Genomic DNA, 21,491 nt, shown 5'->3' on the forward strand with positions numbered 1-21,491 from the left:
TGAATATTCTCCTACTCGTTGCCCCGGACTTTCCTAACATATTAAGAGTATGAAATTGGAGCTCACCACTTTAGGATTTCCTCTGGGTGGCTTCGGTACTCCAGACCAACCCCTACCCAACGAAGAAGGGAAGGAGGCAAGAGGAGCCCCACGATTTTGTCCCTTTACTCCCTCCTGGGTTAAAGTGTGGGGTGGTTTTATAGTGGAGTGTATCCTAAGAAGAAAGTAGATCATAGTTAAGGGGGGTTTTCCCTTTTTGGGGGGGGTATGAGATCAGCAGCTGTAAGGCGGCAGAGAAGAATGGGATTGGGATGCAGTACGGTGAGTCTGCGGATGTGGGATGGTGGGGGAGTGAGATGATGGAAAGAAATGGGCGGAGGGCCCGGAGAGCAGGCGAGCTCGCCCGAACCCTCCCCGGAGTCCGGGATTGAGTTGTTTTCTGGCCGGCAGACGACACTCCCGACTGCATGTTGAGTGGGGAAAAAGGCAGGAGGTTTTTGAGATTTTGGTTTTCGAGGAGTCTTGTTCGGCCCGTTTAGAGCTTCGTTGTGTGGGGTTGGGAGCTGCGAGTGAAAGTTGGGAAGGGAACATGACAGTTTTCTGCATCGAACTGGGCCGTCAAACTGCGAGTCGACGGGGGCGTATACAGATCCCAGATGCATGCGAGGTTGGATAGCTTAGTGTTATGAGGGGAATGGAGGGGAGAGGGGTAGGTAGCTTCTGGTGGACAAGAGAGGAGAGGGGGGTTGGCAATGACGTGCAGCGTGGTACCCCAGGATGATGTAGAGGGTTAAACAAGCGAGGGGTCTGTGGTGGCCGTTGCGGTGTAGTGAGGATGACCTCCCCGAAACCCTGGTTTCTTCCAGGATGTGGGCTCATTCGATGTAGGAGGGGGGTTGGATGAGGTGTATCTCTTAGGTGAGGGTTAACTCGGCTAGGTATAGACATGCAGAGCACAGCCTGCAGTCGATAGGAGAAGACCAGGGCTGAAAGAGATGGCATTATCAGAGGCTCTTTTGCGTACATGCATGTTCTGGAGTGGGCGGCTGAGATGGCTTACGGTGCCATGTCTTCCACGCTAACAAGCCCGGCTAGGATAAGTTGTAGTTGGGGGTAAGCTTGGTGATATAGGCCGGGTTTAACACATCAGGGCTACAGGAGAGAGAGAGTTTGTTACGGTTGGTAGTTCGAAATTGCGGTAGAGTCTGTGAGGACGATGGATACGAGGAAAACGGACTGGTTTCGGCGAGGTCAATGATGAAGTGTACTGGGAGCGTGAGTCTAAGTTCCTGGCCTACTTCTAAGGGCTCTTACGTTGATCGCGAAGACTCGGGACACGATGGAGATAAAGTTCGACCAGGCTCGGTGAAGATGAGATTTGAGCCTTGGACCCAAGATTACAGTACAAATGTGTAACGGCTGAGTTTGCACATTTGATGCGTTTGACGATTCCTGGAGATTCGGTGATGCGGCGCAACCTAGATATACTCCTCTCACGTCCCTCACAAGAGGCTAAGTGATATCCGTCCCCGGAGCTTCTTGTATAGTTTCTCCATCGTGTTAGCAAAAGTGGACTACTGCTGGAATTGGAAAACTAGCTTCTTGAGACGGACATTGGTTCAGTTCACTGTTGGGGATATAAGTTGTCTGGATCTGATCAAGACTATCAACGTGAGAAATATAGAATAGAACAAAGACGATAGACAATCTGCTCCGGAACTCAATCGATTCTCTCTATCCACAATATCATGTCTATATATGTGTGTGTTCTCTTCTGGACTGCATCTCTCCTCTTCTACAGTAAGGGTGTGGAATTGCCATATCATCTAGGACAATTAACCTCTAAAGGCATTGATATGACCTCGTTTTACACACCAAAAGTATTCATAAGTCGTCGTAAAAGCAAAGCAGTCAGGGAAACCCAACAAAGTCAAGGACTCTTCCTCCCTATCCCTGACTCGGTCTAGCTTCACTATCATCGCCGTCCCCTCTCCCCCGCGAGTTTGACCTCGCATGCCTCCGCCTCGTTGCCGTCTCCCTCAACGAGTCCCGACTCTTTCTTGACGCACCAGGATAAGCAGATACACCCTCTTCGTGCAGCCCTGACCCACGGCGGACCGCACTACCTAACAGTCCTCCCACACCATGATGAGACTCAGAGGCCTTCTTATCAAGCCTACCACCACCACCACCCGAGGCATCCGAGTCATATGCATCAAGACCGTGAATCCCTCCACAACTCTCCATAGTAAACGGGGAAGCTGTAGGTTCATCAAGGACACTCAACTCCTCCTCGGTAAACCACCTAGGCAAGAGAAGCGTGCGCACAGGGATGAGCGCCATGATGAATACAGGGAACCCCACGGCGGCGATAGTCTGCGTGATGGCAAAAGTAGCACCGAAGCCGACGAGCTCGACGGCGACGAAGAACCAAACGGCACGGCGGCGGCGAATCTTGAGGAGCGGGTGGTTCGGGGGCGTGAGGGCCTTGTCGCGCCCGAGGAAGAGCAACTTGTTCGTGATGCCGTTGGCCTCGAGGGCCTGGATGCCCATGACGAAGAAGAGACCGGCGAGAACGCCGTGGGGGACGAGGTGCAGACAGACGAGCAGCGGCCCCGTCATGGTGCCGAGGGTTAGGAGGCCCTGGGCTAGGTTGGAAAAGCGCTGTTCGACGACGTGGGTGGTTTCTGTTACGAGGTGTCCGGGTTTGTGCTCGCCTTTCTCATCGACGGCCTGGACGGTCCTGGTCACGCAGAGGGATTCGGTGTGGAAGGGGGCTTGGGGGATCAGGCCGTTGGGGAAGGGAAGGCCGAGGACGCCGGCGACCCCGGTGGTGAGTCCGAGGAGGAAGAAGTCCCAGTGGAAGCCGGCGGGCTTCTTCAAAGGAAACTCGGTGCCCTGGGCAATCAGGGAAGAGACTGCGGAGGTTGTACGTTAATCGAGAGTTGCTTCTGTCTGGAAAAGAGAATTGCCCCCCCGCCCGAGAATGGAAGAAATAGCTTTACTCACCATTATGGTCGAACCAAAACAGAATAGTCAATAGAATAGCAAACGGGGCAGCCAGGAAGGCTTGGCCGACCGTGACATCCCTCGGATCAACGACCCAATTGCGGCGACTCGTAGGCATAAACGCGGCCCCAGTAGGAAGGACCTCTAGATCCTTGACATCGCTCATCCGACCGATGTGGACGAAGCCGGTGAAGAAAATGAGGGTAAGCGGAGTGCCATAGTCCTTGAGGAAGACGCGAAGAGTGTGCGTGAAGAGACTGCTCCCGCCGAGCTCGCCGCAGAGGTAGGCGACCATGAAGACGAGCAGAGCAGCTACGATGGAGAGGTAGAAGGCCTCGCCGCTGCCGAGACGCTCGAGAACTTGGATCCCCTTTTGAAGATAGATAAAGGCGACGTAGAAGCCGAAGATGTCGCAGGGGAAGCGGGTGACATATTTGAGAAGGTTACAAGAGTTGGTTACTGCAAGTATCCAGTGGAAGATCAAAGACCAGCTGCCTGGGAGTCAGTAAAAACAGTCACGTATGACTTATTGGTCCAGAAATATCTAGAGAAGGGAACACTTACATTCCGATCCAGCACATGAAAGCCATATAGTTCACTCCAGTTGGTTTCATTATGTCGTATACCGTGCTAGAAATCCTTGTGTAAGTGATTTAGATCGCAGCCACGCGTTTGATCCAGCGTAGGTCAAGGAGGTCATACTAGTTGAAGACGGTAATGGGCCCTGGGTTGAATATTAGAAGCCTATTCTCTCAAGATGGCTCTCAGACAGTTAACAGTGACTTACCCGTCACGCCGACAATGACCAAAGGTTGGGCTGCAAAGAGAGAGAAGACAACGGCGCCTAGAACGGAGGCCAGCAGGACTTCGTTGACACCATAGTTGGAATCCGTACTCGTAAACATGTCGAGGGAGAAGGCAAGGGCCGGTAATATGCTACGAAGTGGTGGCCGCACACTTGGTTAGTGTTTTGTGCAAGGACGGGAAATATGTATAGGCCATTACGAAGACCGAGGTGCTTATGACGAGATATGAAGGGATTTACTGGACATATAGCACTTCCTTGAGGCTTCGAGGTTGATCAAGGGGTGACGGATAAGAGCATCGGGGGCAGGGTGGGATGCGGAAGAGGGTGTAAGTAGATCAACAGATCGACTTATCCAACGACGCAGTGCCTGAGACCATGTCTCACCAAAGGCTGTGTATGGTTGGGAGTCACAGAAGCAGAATCCCGGCCCCCACGTGGGAAGGAAGAAAAAAACAAGCCATCAATGACGACAACTCATGCCAGACAGGCCGTGGTAGAGGACGTTCTCCGAAAGAAAATGGGGGCTTCGATGATACAAGCAAAGGGGAATGGAGATGAGAAAGTAAGGCAAGGCGAAGTCGGGACGGGAAAGAGTCTTCATTCAAGGCTACATACTTGGCAAAATACATGTAGATTGTGGCAGGCACAACACGATAGTCCCAGGCATCTTTCCAGTCACTGGCGTAGTAGGGAGAACGGCGGCGGAGATCGTTGGCAATGCCGCTGAAAAGACGAATCTTCCACCAGCGGTCGCGATCCGCGGTGGCAGTGCGGCGCCTGGCATGACGCTCGATGTCCCGTTCACCGTCCCGGGGTTGCGGGTCGGCGACCACGGCCGGCCGGGTCTCGTCGGTGGAGGTCATGACGGAGGAGGGGCTCGGGGAAATTAGGAAAGAAAGTACCAAAAAGAGAGAGAATTCAAGAAGACGAAGGGAGCTAGAGAGCGACACGGCATTTAGTTTCTCTAGATATATCCTTTGCTTCTTCGTTTCGGCGAAAAGAAAAGAAAAACTGGATCGTCAAGGTGCGGTGGCAATTCAGAGACGAGAAGTCAAGGAACAAGGATGGAGAAACAGCAAATCGACGCCGACAACGGGCCTCCGGCCTGGCGGGGAGAGGAACTGGAAAGGTTACTTTCCGGGTGCTTGGCTAGGATTCCCCGAGACTTCAGCTTCCAGCAACAATTGAATAGAGACGATGGATTTGATCAAAGGGAGTTAATGCGACAATTGAAGCAAAACCTGGCAATTCTGATATGCACTGTACTTCGTAGCCGCAAACCAAGACTCCGCGTCGGCACAGACTTCCCGTCAAGGCGGTGAGGCTCGCCGACCATTTAGAGGCGGCCTTTACCTCACGCTGCAGAAAGAAACTTCCAAAATAGATAAGTTACTTTGATCGACCACCCCTTCCACCCGTGGCCCAGAAGTAAGTGGACCTTCTCCGATTCTGCCTTCAATGCTGTGAAGAAAGGGGCAAAAAGTAAGCAGAAAAGTCTTGTAAAAAACCTCGCCTACTTACTCGCCGCCACCGAAAAATAACCCCCATGCAACGCCAGAAACTGGACCTAGCACCGCAAAAGAAACGCTGGAAATATCAGAATAAATATCAAGATGCATTAGATTCCAAGGAGCTCACAATAGTCAAACAATACAGACGCAGCTCCAGACCTAGGGTTAGGGTTAGGCGTATCGCTCTCTGACCCATGCTGGCGACGTAGATGTAGCCGACTGACTACAAAGAGTCTTAAACACTGGCTCACTCTCTCACTCTCTCACTCTTTCAGGTCACCGATTCATGCGATTCAATCAAGTCTAATAGATCCTATCTACCTTTTCTGCCTCTCCGGGCTAAAGAGGCAGCATCATATACACGCTTTCTGTTGCATCTGCTCCTCCAGCACGTCACCTCGCCTCCCCACGCGTCTTTCGAGTAAGAGCGCAGGCCAAGCAGTCCTGCCCCTTTTCCCAACACACCAACTAAATAGCCTCCCTTCTCCCAGGTAGTAATACAAAAGTCTAAGCACATGAAGAGTTGGGAGGGAGAGAGGGAGTCCTCATGCGAAACAATGACCGAACAAAAGTACAAAAAGAAAGACGACAGACCGTATGAACAGCCGAGGTGAACATGTCTAGAGTAGTCGATGATGATGATTTTCATGGCCTTTTTTTTTCCTTTTTAAATAGAGCGAAGAGTTGCTTAGGGGATGGACGCCTTTTGTTGATCGGGGGCACCGTGCATAGCTGAATGGCTGGGTATATATGGTCGCCGAAGTGTCGGCGTCCACGTTTGCTAAATTTTCCATGTATGCCATGTCATTGGCTGACCTTACAATGGGGCGGGATCCTCCTTCTGAGTAGGCACGCTCGGAGGAGTATCCGTCTCCGATGTGGGGAACGGAGGCGTCCCCTCCCCGGGCTTGCCGCCAAAGTACTTCTCGAACTCCTGGTGGTTGTCGGGGAACGGTCGGGGGCCCAATAACCTCACGAGATCATCGCGGGTGAGCATCTCCTTGCGCAACAGCTCCTCCGCCACGAGACCAATCTCCTTCTTCTTGGCGAGCAAGAGGTCCTTGGACATCTTGTACGCCTCGTTCACTATCCTCTTGACTTCGGCGTCGATCTGCTGGCCTGTCTCCTCGGCGAAGGGCTTCTGGAGCTGCTGGCCCTCATTCTCGAAGTGCACAGGGCCGACCTTGTCCGACATGCCCCACTGCGTCACCATCTTCGTGGCCATGAGCGTCACCTTCTTGAAGTCGTCGCTGGCACCCGTCGTCACCGTAGGGAAGTGGATCTCCTCCGACACGCGTCCACCAAGCGTCATGGCCATGCGGTCCATGAGCTGGTGGACAGACATGAGGTAGGCATCCTGAGGGAGGTATTGAGCGTATCCGAGAGCTCCTTGGCCTCGAGGAATAATGGATACTTTGAGCAGCGGGTCAGCGTCCTTGAGGAACCATCCGCAGATAGCGTGTCCAGCCTCGTGGTAAGCGACCGTCTTCTTCTCCTCAGGTCGAAGCACTAGAGACTTCCTCTCGAGACCGCCAACGTGTCGTTCAATAGCCTGCTCGAAGTGCTTTAACGTTACTGAGTCGGCGTTGGCCCTCGCGGCTATAGAATATTACGTTAGCTCGAGATCAATGATAGATAGTGGTAAATCGTTTGAAAAAAGGCAGAGAAACATACCAATAAGGGCGGCTTCGTTGACGACGTAAGCGATATCGGCACCGGAGAAGCCAGGAGTAAGAGTAGCAAGACGACCCATAAGGTGCTCCTTGTCCTCATGCGTGACAATCTTCTTGAGATGGACCTGGAAGATAGCCTCGCGGCCCTTCTGCGTAGGTCGGTCAATGAAGATGTGCCTGTCGAATCGACCGGGTCGCATGAGGGCCTTGTCGAGAACATCAGCGCGGTTAGTACCAGCGAGGACGACGACTTGGTCGGTCGTGTTGAAACCGTCCATCTCCGTCAGAATCTGGTTGAGCGTAGCCTCCCGCTCGTCGTTTCCTCCGCCAACTCGGGAATCCGTACGGGCTCGGCCAATAGCGTCGATTTCGTCGATAAAGATGATGCAGGGGGCGTTCTTCCGCGCCGTCGCGAACAGGTCCCGCACTCGGGAAGGACCAACACCGACAAACATCTCCACGAATTCCGACCCGCTGACGCTGAAGAAGGGGACCTCGCACTCGCCGGCCGTGGCCTTGGCAAGAAGGGTCTTACCAGTACCGGGGGGACCAGCCAGAATGGCACCGCGGGGAATCTTGGCACCGAGCCTTCGGAACTTCTCGGGAGTCTTGAGGAAGCTGACAAACTCCATGATTTCCACCTTGGCCTCGTCCATGCCCGCGACATCCGAGAACTTGACCTTGACGCCCGTCTCGTGGTTAAACTGCTTAGCTCGGCTCTTGCCAAATCCAAACATCTGGTTGCCGCCGCGGCCGCCCATCTGCCTCGTCGAGTACATGAGGAGACCGACGAGGAGGAGCGTAGGACCAAACGCTAGCACTAGATTGAGCCAAGGACTCTTGGTGGCGTACTTGACAGGGATACGCTCCGACGTGGGGATCTGTAGGTCATCCTGGGCGGCGTCGAGACGCTTCTCGAACGAGTCAAGAGATCCGATGGTGAAGAAGTACTGCACATTGGGATCAACAGACTGAGATCCCTGGTACACGGACCTCACCGCCTCCCGGTTTAGTTGCACTTCGACGCGGTTCTCGTAGACGACGAAGCGCTCGACCAAGCCCTTGTCCAAGAACATGCGCTGGAGCTCCTGCCACGTTATCTCCTTGCTGTCGCCAAAGACAAGCCTGTCGAGGAAAGGCGACAGGACGAACCAGGCGACAGCCATGATGATGTAGTCATTGACCGAGAAAGGGCCAAACTTCCTAGAGAAGCCGCTTCCCTGGCCGTCTGACTGACCATCCTTGTTGTCCTTGTTTTGCCTGTCACCTCCCTGCTGCTGCGCATTGGGTCCACTAGTTTTCTGTTCTTCTTCCTTGGCCTGCAATTCCATGATCTTGATGGCAGTCTTGTGAATGAGCCGCGTAAACTTGAGGGCCTCCTTCACCGTGGGGCCCTTTCCATCCTTGGGGGCCCGTATCATGTCGATGAGCTCCTTTGGCGCGCCGTACTTCTCCAAGTCATTGATAAGCGACTTCAGCATACCAGCCTGCCCGACCGGCGCATAATCCACCGCCTTCTCCAGCGCCGCCTTGTCCTCCGGTGTTAACCGTACCCACCCTTCGGGAAGTTCCCTCGTCGTCGCGTTCTCTCCCTCTTTATTCGGCGTCTCGGTCGTATTTGTCTTTCCGTCCCCGGGTTGCTGCTGTTCCGGCGTCTTTTCCTGCTTTTGTCCTACATCCTTCCCCTCTTCGCCGCGTTTCCTCTCCTCTGGCTTCTTGCCATCCTCTCCAGGGGGAGTCGGAGGCGGTGTGGGAGGAGCGGTGGAATAAAATCTAGACCGACCGCGCACGCACGCCACCGACGCACCCGCGCCGAGCACCCGGCCCCTCGGTATCCTCGCAAACGACGCGGACGATGTTCGAAGTGGCGATGTCGAGAGGGCGAACGTCGATGACCTCGTGAGGCGGGCCAGCTGGCCCGCCCTGATTAATCTCGACATTTGGATCGGTGGTTCTGTTTGATGGGGGATGATATAGGGAGGCGAATCAAGAAAGATGGACTGAGGTCAATTCGGAACGAGAGGAGGAAAAACCCTCCCAATTGGATATGTACAACTCTCCCCCCTTAAAGATCCCTCGCCGAGGTATACTTGAGGCCCGGCAAGATGCAAAAAAGAAGAATATGGGGGAGCGGGCGTTGGGATTGAAATGGAGCGTTGGTGAAAAGTGGAATGATGGTAATAATTGGGAAGGGGAAAAATCGTGACGCATCGGAGCTCCCAATTGACCGAGCTTTTTCCAACCCGGACTTAGCTTTTTTGGAAGGTGCTGGACAACGGTGGTTGGGTTGCCCGTAACTTCCCCATGTCGGGATGATTGGTAATGATAAATCATGTGACTTGGTTAAGCCGGGGTTCCCGGCGTGTGATGTCAGCACTTTGGGTGCCTGAAATAATCGATAATGGAACAAACGCCCTCAATCCTTCTCACCTTGAGCGGGGCCGCTGGTCTCGTTCTCAGCGTCTTGCTTCCGGTCTCCCAAGCTGCGCCCAAGCTGCAAAGTCTTGGTGGTTAAGGATTCCCCACACTGCCTGCTCACAATAGTAAAGATCTGATTGAATGATCCCCTAATTTACTGTAACTCGAAGCGGGCTGACCAGGAATGCAAAGCCTCATAATCTCTACCTACTGATACATACAAGCTTGAAACATCTTTCGACCAAAGGAAATGTAAAAATCCAGAGGTTGTCTTGATACATTGGGGATACAAATCTGTAGTGAAACCGAAAGCACAAGTGAACTGAAAACCAGAACCCATTGATAGCCATGTATCCACATCTAAATTAAGGTCCATCGGGTGAAAGCAAGAGTTAGGTGTGTCCACAGGTTCCCCCAACTCCAAGAGGAAAAGGCCAAAAACAGGAAAAAAGGGAAAGAAATATCAGAAAATAAAATGCCCGCAAATATCGTCAAGTCGTCACAAATATCTTCCAACGCCGCCCCCTCGCCGTCCGATTTTCCCAACCCTTAAGTTCGATGCTCTATAAGTTGATCACTCTGGTGGCCTTGCCCTCTTCCCCATTAGGCGGCCTCTTCGTTTTGTCGTTGAATAGCGAATATTAGGATAGATGTCGGTATTATGACCGGGCGCGTCACATTGGTCTCTGGTTCGCTCCAAAGTTTCCATTCTCCACGGTAGGATAGGCGCCTCCACTCATTTCGGCCCATTCCCAATCTAGTGACATCGGAAGCGCGTAAAGATCCTGTGGCAGTAGAGGTTGCTGGAACGGTATGCCCATATGTGGTGACTGAATACCGTTCGGCGCAAATGCTGTTAGGTCGTTGAAGTTGAAATCGCCTTCGGGTAGGTTGAACTCCTGGGGCCATCCGGCTGACGGAAGACCGGGCGAGGGCTCGTTCGCTACTGTCGACTTCATAGGCGCCAGGTTCCTAGCACCCCTTCTATCAGGTATGTCTCCCGTAGGAGGTGGAGACCTCTGACTCGCCATACTCGATGCCAGGGGCGTTCCGTGCATCGTGGGCGTCGACATATTCGTAACTCGCGGTGTTTGTGCTGCCGCCGATGGGGTCGGTGTGTTTGCCGTTGAGGTAGAGGTTGGTTCGTGGCTCTTGCGCTTACGGCGCGAATGCTGCTCCTTCTCCGCCTTCTCAATAACCTTTTTAGCGATGCGCTCAAATTCGGAGCAGACACCTAACATGCGGTGTACACCACCAGTCTCCGCCTCCTGACCAAGCATGGAAAGGAAGTTGACGACTAGATTCATCAGTTTTGTGTCAGACTTGGCTCTCGGGTCGAGGGGGTTCTGGAGAATGTTTCCAAAGAGTGTCATGAGCGCCGAGACGGGGAAGTATAAAATAAGCCTTAAGGGATTCATTCATATTAGCTTTCGGAAGTCTTCTTTCTTTCCTAAAATCAGGCATGATGAGAGGAAGTTCACGTACCAGACGCAAGAGAAGTCTCCCTGAGGAATATACTTCAGCAGAGAAATCGAGGCACGAGCAGACGCGGTGCAGAGTGCGGCGGAGGAGAAGATCCTCGGGTTCAGAGGCCTCGAGTTGAGGCCCTGGATGGCGTAGTTCGACAGACGGCTGGTCCAGTAACCGTGGTGAACAGACATGCGGTGTATGGTGGTCAGGCAGTTGTAGTAGGCGAAGTGGAGCATGACAACGTGCAGAATCAAAGGAGTGTGGGAGGCCTTGATCTCGTGCTCGGGTCGGAAGTCGATGGGAATCTTGTCCTTCCAGTCCTCAAGTTCCTTGTCCAATTCGCCGATCGTGTTCAATAGTTCGCCTGCTGTCTGCTTTGTGGCCATTGTCGAATACAGTCGCTTGTAGACCTTGCTCTCGATACAAGCAAACTCGCACATGACCCTAAAGAGGTTCATCTTGCCCTTGCCATCGGCAAGTGGGATATTGCCAATACCGTCTTCGGGATCTTCGCTAGGCAATTCTACATTCATATCATCGTCATCTTGCGCCGGGGGTCGTCCAGAGCGGATGCAGAGATCTTTATCCAAGATGTAAGAAATCCAAAAGACCCGCTTGCGTTGCTCAATCTCGATCGGGTTAAGGTTAAATCCGGTACCCTTCTTGTGCAGACCGATGCTGTGCGACAAGCGGATGGCCGTAGCGATCAGCAGGGTCGAGGGCTGCGGGTTGGGCGTGCCTTGCATGAAGGCGGCCATACCCAGTAGAGCCTGTACACTGAGGAGATCGTTGTTTCGCATAATCAGCTCGGAGAACACGCTCATGGCATTTTTGAGATAGGCCCAGGACTTTTCATCCTCCTCCTGCGGCACGAGGTTGCTCATAACACGAAGTCGGTGGGCGATGGCAAAAACGATGTTCAAACTCGCCCACCACCCAGATCCTTGGTAAGGGTTGTCGGAATACTGCCTCTCAACTAGGTGCATAAACGTCGGCTGGTGGAAAAGCGGGAACATGCAGTTAAAGTTCTCGAAGTAGTCCCTGACCAACGAGAGCGCCTCGGGCTTGGAGGGCAGAGGGCGGAAAATGGGCCGTTGGAAGAGGTCGCAGAAGATTTCCGGCTTCCAATTGGTCCACTTGTGATCGTCGAGGGAAACATCCGAAATCATCTGCTGGAAAGATTCGTCTCCGGTTTTTTCATTGACCCACTGGATTCCCTTTGGCGAGAAGATGGAGAAGCCTGATGACGAACCTATTTGCCGGAAAATGTTAGATACACAAAGACATCCTTCACAGCATGCCACCTAACAATCAATGTTGATTTCAAACCTACCGATATATCTCGTTTCACCGCTTTGGTTCGTTACGAGTGAGCACATCATCTCAGAGAGAGCCTCGACTTCCTGTTCTTCCTCGGGAGGCTCTGAAGGAGCAACCGAGTTACGGTTTTCGGGATCTTTCTCCTTCATGGGCTCCGGCGAAGTCAATGCGCTTTGGGGCGAGGAGCCGGTATCCCGACCGGAGGTCGCCTGGGAGGGTGAAGTAGGGTTAGAAGTGGTCTGAGCCTGCCTGACTTGCTGGGTCTTCTCTGCCAGCCTCTTTTCGAGGGTACCCAGATCGGTCGCGCCATCGTCATCGCCAAGGAGACCAGAAAGCCTCAGAAGGCTTTCCATGCGGCCCAGACGGTTCTCAAGACCCTCGATATATTTAGCGCTACACGATTGTCAGTGAAAGGGTTATAGAAAGACGGAGAGAGCACGTAGGCCTCTGCCAGATTCAAGGCCTGCGCTTCACCACTAAGTGGCGGTACGTACCCTTTAGGAGGGCTTCTCTTCTTCTCGACTTGCGTGAAAACGCAATCGGTCTTGTAGTTGAGACAATGGGTACAGGCAGGCAGCTTGCCATCGCACTTGATCTTCTTCTTCCGGCACATGTCGCATGCCTGCATAGCGGAACACCGCATCTCGTCAGCGCACCAGTTTCACTACCTCAACCCCGTAGTACAGGCCGGCAAGGAGAGCGTGCGCTCCTTTCAGAGGATTACCTACCCTAGCGATTCGTCTCCTCTTAGCCTCATTGGCTTCGTCTAGTAGCGTTGCGGGGTCGGGGAACATCTGCGCGGCCAGCTCCGGAGGGAGATGAGCCAGGGGCATTCCATCATGAGAATAAGCCCCAAAGATCTGAGGCGGAGGGTTGACTAAAGGCTGATGCCCCATTGGGGGCATCTGAAAACCCATATGGGCCATTGCGAAGGTAATGAGACCTCAGTTGAGAAAATAAGTTGTGACGCGACGGCAAGAATCTCGAAGCCGGGGTAAACTAGGGCAGCCAGTGATGGAAGAACGTTATGTCGTCGAAAGGCTGTGATGGACCAGGCTCGTTCGAAGCAAGATGATTCGTATTAGTTGCAGAGAGTAACCGTCTAATCAAGGCGTTATAAAACAAAATATATTGCCGAGTGAAGTAAGGAGTAAGAAGAGGCGTTGTGGTGGATTGATGGGTGACGACCTGGATCAAATTCAAGAAGGCGGTAGTGGGCTTGGTTTTAGTGCTGAGGTGGACTGGGGAAGGTGGGATGAAGCTTAGTATTATTAAGTCGTTGACGACCGAAGTACTTTTGTATCGGGGTCCGGGGCACCTTTCTGTAACCTTGGGGGCTTCTAATTCGCTGGCTCGCGGGGGGTGGGAAGGGTGCGAGGAGTGGCGGAGCACACTGAAAATGGAACTTTGGCGCCGAAGCAGGGTGGCGTCTTTCACTGCGCAAGCTTTCTCGAAGTTTATTTCTGGAACAAGGGTGCTACCATTCGCCGCGTCTCGGGCGAGTAAGGTCTGTTGGAAAATGCGACTAACGACCAAAGGATTGCAATGGAAGCCTCCAGTCGGAGTGGTCGGCAGAGGACGTTGGGATGAAGAGGCGAGGAAAACGATGATGGAACAAATGGAGATCGACAAATGTGGACTGATACTGAAAAAAAAAAAAAAAAAAAAAAAAAAAAAAAAAAACCAAAACGAAGGAGAAGAAGAGAAAGAGAAATGAAATAGAAAGGGTGTGACTTGGAGTGGGTTCAACTTGCAGGAAACGTCAGAGTTTCGAGTTTCGAGGTTGTCAGAGGGGGCATAGCAACTTTCCCCAATTAGGCTACACAACAGTGGGATATCTTGCTAAACCAAACCAGTGGTTGGTTTCTCGGGATGAGAGAACGGACTTAAGACAGCGACCTGGGAAGAAAAGCGAACTTGGACAGGTAGGGGAAGGAGGCAGAAGCGAGGCCGATGGTGAGACGAAGATAAGAAAGAACACACCGGGGGCCTTGTGACGGGTTGGAACGAAGCATATTCCACATTCACGAAAGAGGCTCTTGGTGGATCGGATCAAATGGGATCAATGGGTCGCAGGGGTTGAAGGGGCGAAGGGGCCCGATGCCTGCAGGACCAGTGGGAATTAGACCAGACCTGCTTCAAGCCTCCGTCAACGTTTTGTGCCGCCCAGAGCCTGGCTCCAGGTCTGCCAGTGCGGAGCCCCTGGACTGTCTGTCTTGGTGCTCGAGCTATCGGTGCCCGTCCAACCCACCGTCGGCGAGTCCAAGCAATCACCGCTGCGGATTCCCTCGATGTTTCTAAAGGGCTGGCATCTTGTGCCGGGGTAGCTAACGGCATTCATTTGATAGCACCTCCACTCCAGGACCTACTCCGTACTTGTAGATATCTCGGAACAACAAAGATCATCGTATTAAACTCCAAAACTATGTCATGTCAAGACAATATTGAATACCGGACAATGGAGATCGAATGGTATCATATTACTTCATACACATCGGTCTTCCGTCGTGGTTATGGCCGCCCAGACTACAGATATTGACATTGATCGTGGCTAGCCAGGCTAGCATCAGCAGGAGTACACGAGTGTAGAGCCCGAACCTCTAAACCACCAACGGCAACGAAAGAGAGACTAAGTCGATCTTGATGCGACGTCATCCGCCTGTGGTTCGGTGGTATTTCATCCCAGATGAGAGAGAGACCAGGCGGCGGTTTATGGGAGAGCGCCAACGGATCAATTGATCAATTGATTGTTGATTGGTCGATTGCTCTGTTCTCAATGCTTCGTCCGCCCAACTCCATTTAATCCGTCAATATATGTAGCGTCCGACGCATTCAATAGTTGAGATTTGATTGATGCTTGACACAGCTTCTAGAAACGGGGATGCAGAACGCAGTGCACCCACACTGCATTCACATACGAAGCAGTGTAGTAACTGGGTAACACTACTACTTCGGACAAGCACACTTCTCCGTAATCCTCCGCAGTTTTGGAACGGGCGGGACCCCGTCAGAGATTTACAACAGCCCCCTTGTCTGATGACACTTGGCGGAAGGCCCGGGATTTCAGGTTTGCCCAAGCTCCCAACCTTTCCCCTCGGTTGCCTCCAACCTGAGGCCTGGTCAGGCTCAACGGACTCCTTCGGGACGGCGAAAAGACACTCGCCGTTTTGACCCGCGAGATGCACGAAGTGAGGTGTCGGCATGCGATTCCCCTCGTCTCCCAGGTTTTGATCCCCGACGATTGGCAGAAAGCTCTCGAGATGGTCAATCTGATTGATGAGTATGAAGAACATCTGAGTATATTCTATGTCCGGTTCGTGGAGCGTAGGACTTGTCCTCTCTCAGCATGGTACGGAGTAGTCTGTACTTCGTAGATAGCAGATCGAGATCTCATAAACGGGCTCTCGTCGAATCCAGCAACAAATAACACAAGCGGAGAACGGACCCTCCTAAAACTTTGTTTGACCAGGGGGTAGGCGGCGGTGGGGGCGGCCAATCACTACTCGCCTCCCCCTAACACCAAACACCCAGACGCCATCAGAGATCTCGAAGCTGCCGAATCGGGGTGCCGGGGCTGGGTTGCGAAGTCTTGCAAAGGAAGTTCAATCCCCATAAGCGAGTCTTGGAAGCGCGAAGAGTTTGCACGTCCAAGTTACGACCGGCATCCTCCCACCTTTGGTTCTAGCTAGCGTTCCTCCGCATTTTTTCAGATCGTCAGAATCGGGCCACGATGGACAGTGGATCGTGGATTGGGTGCCCATGCCTCCTCCTCGTCTTGGCTTTAGATTTCAAAGCAGAAAAAGCGTCGTCAGCAGCGGGGAATCAGCATTAACACCTTGTCCCCGGTCGTGCCATGCAAAGCTGTTCACCCATGTTTTCCGATCGAGCCTCGCTTTGTTCTCTATAGACTCGAACATTACGAAGTAGAGCGTCATTGCATATCGGCAACTTGTAAGGGATTCCTTTGTATCATGGAGGCACGGGAACCGGCCATCCATCTACCGACAACCGAGCCAGCTCAACATGATCTTCATTCATCTAATGTCAGAGACAATGCCCGTTGTATCCACATATAATACGTCGTCCACTGTTATAGGACCCCTGGTTTCCAAGAAGGAAAAAAAGCCTTCCTACGAATAATACCCGGGCTCACCGCATGTCAAGTTGAACGGCCTGCCTACTTCGTACGGAGTAGTCGGACTTGTCATCCACCTGGCTTCCTTGTCGGTCGGGTTGGCAAATTGTTGGTACTTTGAGCTTCGGAGCCGAAGCCTACTTCGTACGAAGTAGGGCTTGCTGGAGCCGATGCCCCGGAAAACATCAATGACACAACTAGCTTAGGCAACAGCGTTGGCTGTTGCAGATTTTGGCCTGGGGACAGGGCCTGTTTGTTCCCTTCACTGCTAGACTATGCCTCAAGGAGGCTAGGTTCGGACCCGGAAACGGCCACTAGCATATAACACGATACTGAGAATGTCTCCAGCCCAGTGGGTCGCCAATGCAGAGTCTGGTATTTGAATTGTTGGTCCTGGTCATGTTGAGATATCTCGCCGTCGAAAGCTGAACTGCCCCGGGTCTGAAGCTGCTTGACAAGAGCGAACACACAGGCATGGCATACGAAGTAGATCCACACACCCACACACATGCTGATAGACTTGTAGTCCATGATGTGGACTTCGTCGATGTGCGTCAAAGTAAAATGGGAGGACCATCAGTCCTGTGCATTTGATGTAAAATAAGCTCATGAACCTTGCTCACCAGACTCATGCCTCAATCTGCATGAAGAACAGAGCCCACCAGCCAAATCCACCCCATAGAATAGAGAAGAGGGCCAGAGATCGGACTGTTTCTAGTTCTGTTTCCGGGTCCCCCTAGTCGTCGATCATTCCCTACAAAGCGGTGCTTCTTATTGCACGCCTCAAGTACACTACTCCATAGAATAGACATCAAATCCAATCATCCAAAAAAAGTTCACTCAAACCAGCCATCCTTGGACCCAGGTAGCGTCTCTTCGACCACGATTCCTCGGCAGTGGTGGATAGGCTAATTGTATTTCTCTCTTACCCTTCTATCAACTATATGAAGCACACTTGTCCATAACTGTTTAGCCGTACCCGCGCAGCTATACTGTAAACGTGCCGTTCCAGCCCCCAACGAGTTCTCTGCTTTGAACAGTTCAAGCTCATCCTGAGGATCCCGAACTACGTGTAGACATTTCTTTTCTTCTCAATTCTTCGTAGAAACTCTTGGCCCTAAAATACAACGGTCATCCCACGGTGGCAGTGCAAGCTCTGCCAAACAAGACAGCTGTAGATGTCATCGGTCAGGGTTACGATGCCGCTAGGGCTGAGAAAGAAACACTCGGCCCAATCGACCCCTAGCGTTGAATTTGTCATTTTTCTCCCAACCCTTCTTTCCTCGTTATCCGAAGTAAACGAAGGCAAAGCAAGTGAAGGAGGAGGCTCGAGCAACCATGTTTCCCCTGTCGTTAATTGCGAGACGTTATGTACAAGACGGGGTTTTAAACTCGAGTTTCGGCTCCACCCACCCGCTGCGTGTTTCATCTACGTCTCATCACTCTCCTCAGAATCAGCTTTGCCTCCCCGTTTTCCAAATGACGACAGACAGGCTTTTGACAAAAGAAAAGAAAAAAGAAGAAGAAGAAGAAAATCCTTGTGAATTCGAATTGCGTAAGTGTCGATTTGCCTTCGGGGTTGTGCCAAAATCCGGTTCCGATGTAGAGAGGCACGGGAGTTGTTGAGAGGGAGAGGAAATCCGGGGAACGAAAGATGAAGATGGGCACCCGTTTCGGGAGGCAGTCTTGCCCATCACGATATCACCATGTGGACGATGGCTTGTATAGCGCCAATACTGCAATAGAAATACCATACAGCAGTTCTAATAGACACGTCTCCATAGTGAGCAACCTTTCTCATCTCGCCGTTTAGCTATTGCCCCTCGACGACATCTCAACTCCCATGTTTCCAATTCCCTGAAGTCCAGCTCACTAATCTAGCCATCGAAGATCTCCAATCCCAACTTTAGTGATCTTCTCACTCTCCCTTTGAGAAGTAAGAACTCCACCACCCTTGGACAAAGATCCAAGGCATGGAATCCAAAGTAGATCATCGGCCCACTTTTTCATCTCTCGCCAGCAAGGGAGGCCGCCAGTTCCACGTCTGGGTAGAGCATAAAGGAAGTTCGAGAAGGCCAGCCGGATTCGCGACTCCGATCTAGAGTCAAGCACGCCGGCGAACTCGGGTTTGTGCTTGGTTTGTCCAGCGGATCCGGTCGATCAGGTCTGCCTGATCTCCTTCATCTGGTCCTGTCATCTTAAATCAAGGACAAAAGAAAGAAACAGAGTAAGAAGAAAATGAGAAGGCATGTGAACTGCGGAAAAACAAACCTCAAGAAACGAAGTCAAGTGTTCTACAAAAGAGAAGAAGTTCTCAACCGGAGAAATATATAATATTGGGACCAACTACCGAGGTATATACAAAGATCATGAACACTTTTGCTGTTGAATCAATGCAAACTTGTTCTTCTTCGGCTTTCCTGTCCCGTCCCATGATCCTCGCACGTTTCCAAACCTTTTCCCAATTCCCTTCTTCCCTGTTCTGGCCAGTGTAGTACTAAGGAATCGGAAATTCAAGCAAGACCGAAAAAGAGAAAAAGAAAAGAAAAAAACACCAAATCAGCCCATTACTCATGGCCAAATATGTACGGATGAGAAGTGGAAAGCACACAAAGTGAAATATAGGGCAGACGTTGCCTTTGCGGCTGTCTGATGGAGGGGGTTCGTCCAATGGAACCAATGTATCTTGAAATGCAACCAACACCAACCCTCGGAATGTTTTGTAAAATGTGCAAGGCACGGCGCAACCGGGCAAGGAGAAGAGGAAGGTAAGAGTCCAGCATGGGCTGGACAAAATGTATACGGATGGTGGTGTGTGATGAAGGGTGAAATCCAGCAGGTTCTATCACTTCGAGGCGCAACTCTTTTAATGAGTAGAAACTCAAACATCCTCTAGAAATCGTGAGGACGACGCACGGGAGGCGTCTTGGGCTGTCAACGACCGGCCCACGGCGTCAGGCCGTAGGGTTTGGTTGGGAGGCGGAGGTAGAGGCGGAGTTCGGGGATCGGCGAAAGGGTCGGCCAGAGGGTTCACAAACGGGTTGTGTTCCGTGACCGGGGTCCGGGCCGGGCTCGACCGCATGACAGCCACTCCACTGACCGGGCGCATAGGGTTTCCGAGGGCCAGTCGCGGAGTACTGCCGTTTTCGACATCAGTCATCGGCGGCGGGGGCGGCTCCGGATATACAGACGAGATGCCGCTAACAGCGCTCGCTCGTGGATCGGTAAACCCATCACCACCGTACTGTAACACGGAGGGGAGCTTCTTTCCAGATATTCGGTAAAATCCGGTTTCCTGAGGATTCGGCTTCGGGGGGCTCGGCGGGTTCTTGTAAGATGATAGGGTCGCCAGTACAGCGGGGACTGCGAACGAAGGATTCGAACGTTGCACCATTGCCCCTCCATCGCCGCCGCTGCCCCCAGCATCAGGTAGGAGCCCGCGACTGTCGGTAGAAGGTGGTCCGTCGGCGAGTCGGAGTCTTCCGGATTGTCTCTTCCTCCATCGCAATAGGGCCATGATGACGAAAATGATTAAAGCAGCCCCTGCAATACTTCCCACCACGCTTCCCACAACGGTGCTCGTCGGTGTCGGTCCATCGCCATTAGAACTAGACTCCTCCGCAAAGGAACCTCCCTCTCCCGTACCGCCACCCGGGGCGGCTCCTCCCGTATCGGTGCCGACGATGACTGTAGGGGCTTGGGTTGGGGAAGTTGAGGTTCCGGAGGATCGAAGCGTCGTAGAACGGAATTTCGCGTGGTGGAAGGATGCGGTCTCATTGAAATGGCCGAAGCTGGAAATGTTACGGAAACCTAAACATAGCTTATCAGCAACTCACAGGTCCTTTCCCCTAGGCGTCGCCCTGGGGCCGTTATAAAACCTACCGCTGGGCACGATCAAGGGCGGTATCGTAGGCAGTGCCGAGGAACTTGCAGAGGCGGTATCGGGCGATAGTTCATTGCTCGAAGAGGCGGAAGCCGTTTCTTCGGGGATAATACTGGAAAGGAGATCGTTCGAAAGAGGAGAAATGATGTTGAGATCGGTCGGGACCAGGCTCTCGATATTGGAGGGTATTAGGTCGCCGTCGCCGGGCGGTAAATCAGTTACGAGCGGCGGCGTAGGTATTACGGAGTCGGCAGCGGCAGCTGCAGCTGCAGCATTACCTGTAACATCCTCGACTACTTTCCCGGTCGTTGGGTCGACGAGAAGTGTAGTTGGGGGAGAATAGACGGTTTTGATCTCGATGGGGGTGCCATCGGGACGGACGACATGAATGAGCGACACAGTTTGGTGGATTTCGGTAATGAGTGAATCGCTCGAATCGGTCAGATCTCGCTTCTCCGAAGTCGAGTCAGAGTTGGTACGTTCAGCGAGAGTAGTATCTGGATCGGTGGAATGATCGTCTGAGTTTGTCGCCAGTTCGGGGTCCTGAACGAGTGAAGGACCCCCGGTTGGCTGTGCCATGATGAGTGGTTCTGTTTTACCAGCAGTGGAAGGTGGCAGCTGCCTTTGTGGCTAGATCGGTGGGATTAAGCTTTGTGCTTGCGATATTAGCTCTACAATGTTGCGAGCGGGACGAATGAAACTAAGAAATCAAGCGAATGACGGTGCGAATGTGCGCTGCCAAACTAGTTGGCATCGAGAAACGAAGCGTTGGAAGACGAGATGATGGATGCAGGTCGATATCCATGTCGAAAGGGCCAAGCAAACGAAGTCTTTTTTCCCCTTCTCTTCTCTTTCCCCCGTGATGATTATACCTCGATCCACAGGAACACCGAGGCCATTTCCGGGGCAACTGCTCGCTTTTGCCAAGATTCGCGTCCTTCTCTTCTTCTTCTTCTTCTTCTTCTTCGTCGTCTCTTCGGATAGACGTGTCGCAATCGAAAGTTTGTGAGGGACTCCGTCGCATCAACCACGCCGCGAGACCGACGTTGGTGATGATGGCATGGTGCCGCGGCGATTTCGTGTCAAAAGGTCGAGAGAGGGAGAGAGGAAAGAGACGAGAAAGCGGACCCCAGGACGGAATTCAGGAACAAAAGGTAATATGAAATTCGGACAAAAAAAGAGCAAATGGAACTCTAGCAAGGGGGGAATGTGCAAGCCAAGGAAAATGAGTGACTCGTAACGTACGGGTTCAGCCCACTAGGCC

The 21,491-nt window shown here is 52.4% G+C and overlaps 4 protein-coding genes across 4 annotated transcripts; all 4 read right to left on the bottom strand.

The window, feature by feature from the left end:
* Positions 1-1,947: 1,947 nt before the first annotated feature.
* On the bottom strand, positions 1,948-4,680 carry SAPIO_CDS9711 (uncharacterized protein; the record flags this gene model as incomplete). The annotated part of the gene is made up of 6 exons (XM_016791041.1): positions 1,948-2,918; positions 3,010-3,500; positions 3,574-3,639; positions 3,712-3,733; positions 3,797-3,945; positions 4,433-4,680. 6 exons carry the CDS (start codon positions 4,678-4,680, stop codon positions 1,948-1,950), a joined length of 1,947 nt encoding a protein of 648 aa, XP_016639551.1.
* Positions 4,681-6,145: 1,465 nt separating this feature from the next.
* On the bottom strand, positions 6,146-8,941 carry SAPIO_CDS9712 (ATP-dependent metallopeptidase HflB; the record flags this gene model as incomplete). The annotated part of the gene is made up of 2 exons (XM_016791042.1): positions 6,146-6,927; positions 7,003-8,941. The coding sequence occupies 2 exons, from the start codon at positions 8,939-8,941 to the stop codon at positions 6,146-6,148; spliced, it is 2,721 nt and encodes a 906-aa protein (XP_016639552.1).
* A 1,152-nt stretch (positions 8,942-10,093) lies between these two features.
* On the bottom strand, positions 10,094-13,135 carry SAPIO_CDS9713 (Fungal specific transcription factor domain-containing protein; the record flags this gene model as incomplete). The annotated part of the gene is made up of 5 exons (XM_016791043.1): positions 10,094-10,823; positions 10,905-12,141; positions 12,223-12,602; positions 12,704-12,831; positions 12,938-13,135. The coding sequence occupies 5 exons, from the start codon at positions 13,133-13,135 to the stop codon at positions 10,094-10,096; spliced, it is 2,673 nt and encodes an 890-aa protein (XP_016639553.1).
* A 6,090-nt stretch (positions 13,136-19,225) lies between these two features.
* Positions 19,226-20,806, bottom strand: SAPIO_CDS9714 (uncharacterized protein; the record flags this gene model as incomplete). Its single annotated transcript, XM_016791044.1, has 2 exons — positions 19,226-20,154; positions 20,227-20,806. The coding sequence occupies 2 exons, from the start codon at positions 20,804-20,806 to the stop codon at positions 19,226-19,228; spliced, it is 1,509 nt and encodes a 502-aa protein (XP_016639554.1).
* Between the last annotated feature and the right edge of the window lie 685 nt (positions 20,807-21,491).

Source organism: Scedosporium apiospermum (assembly GCF_000732125.1).
Source record: "Scedosporium apiospermum strain IHEM 14462 chromosome Unknown SEQ_SAPIO_0143, whole genome shotgun sequence".
In the NCBI taxonomy this organism is placed as follows: Eukaryota; Fungi; Ascomycota; class Sordariomycetes; order Microascales; family Microascaceae; genus Scedosporium; species Scedosporium apiospermum.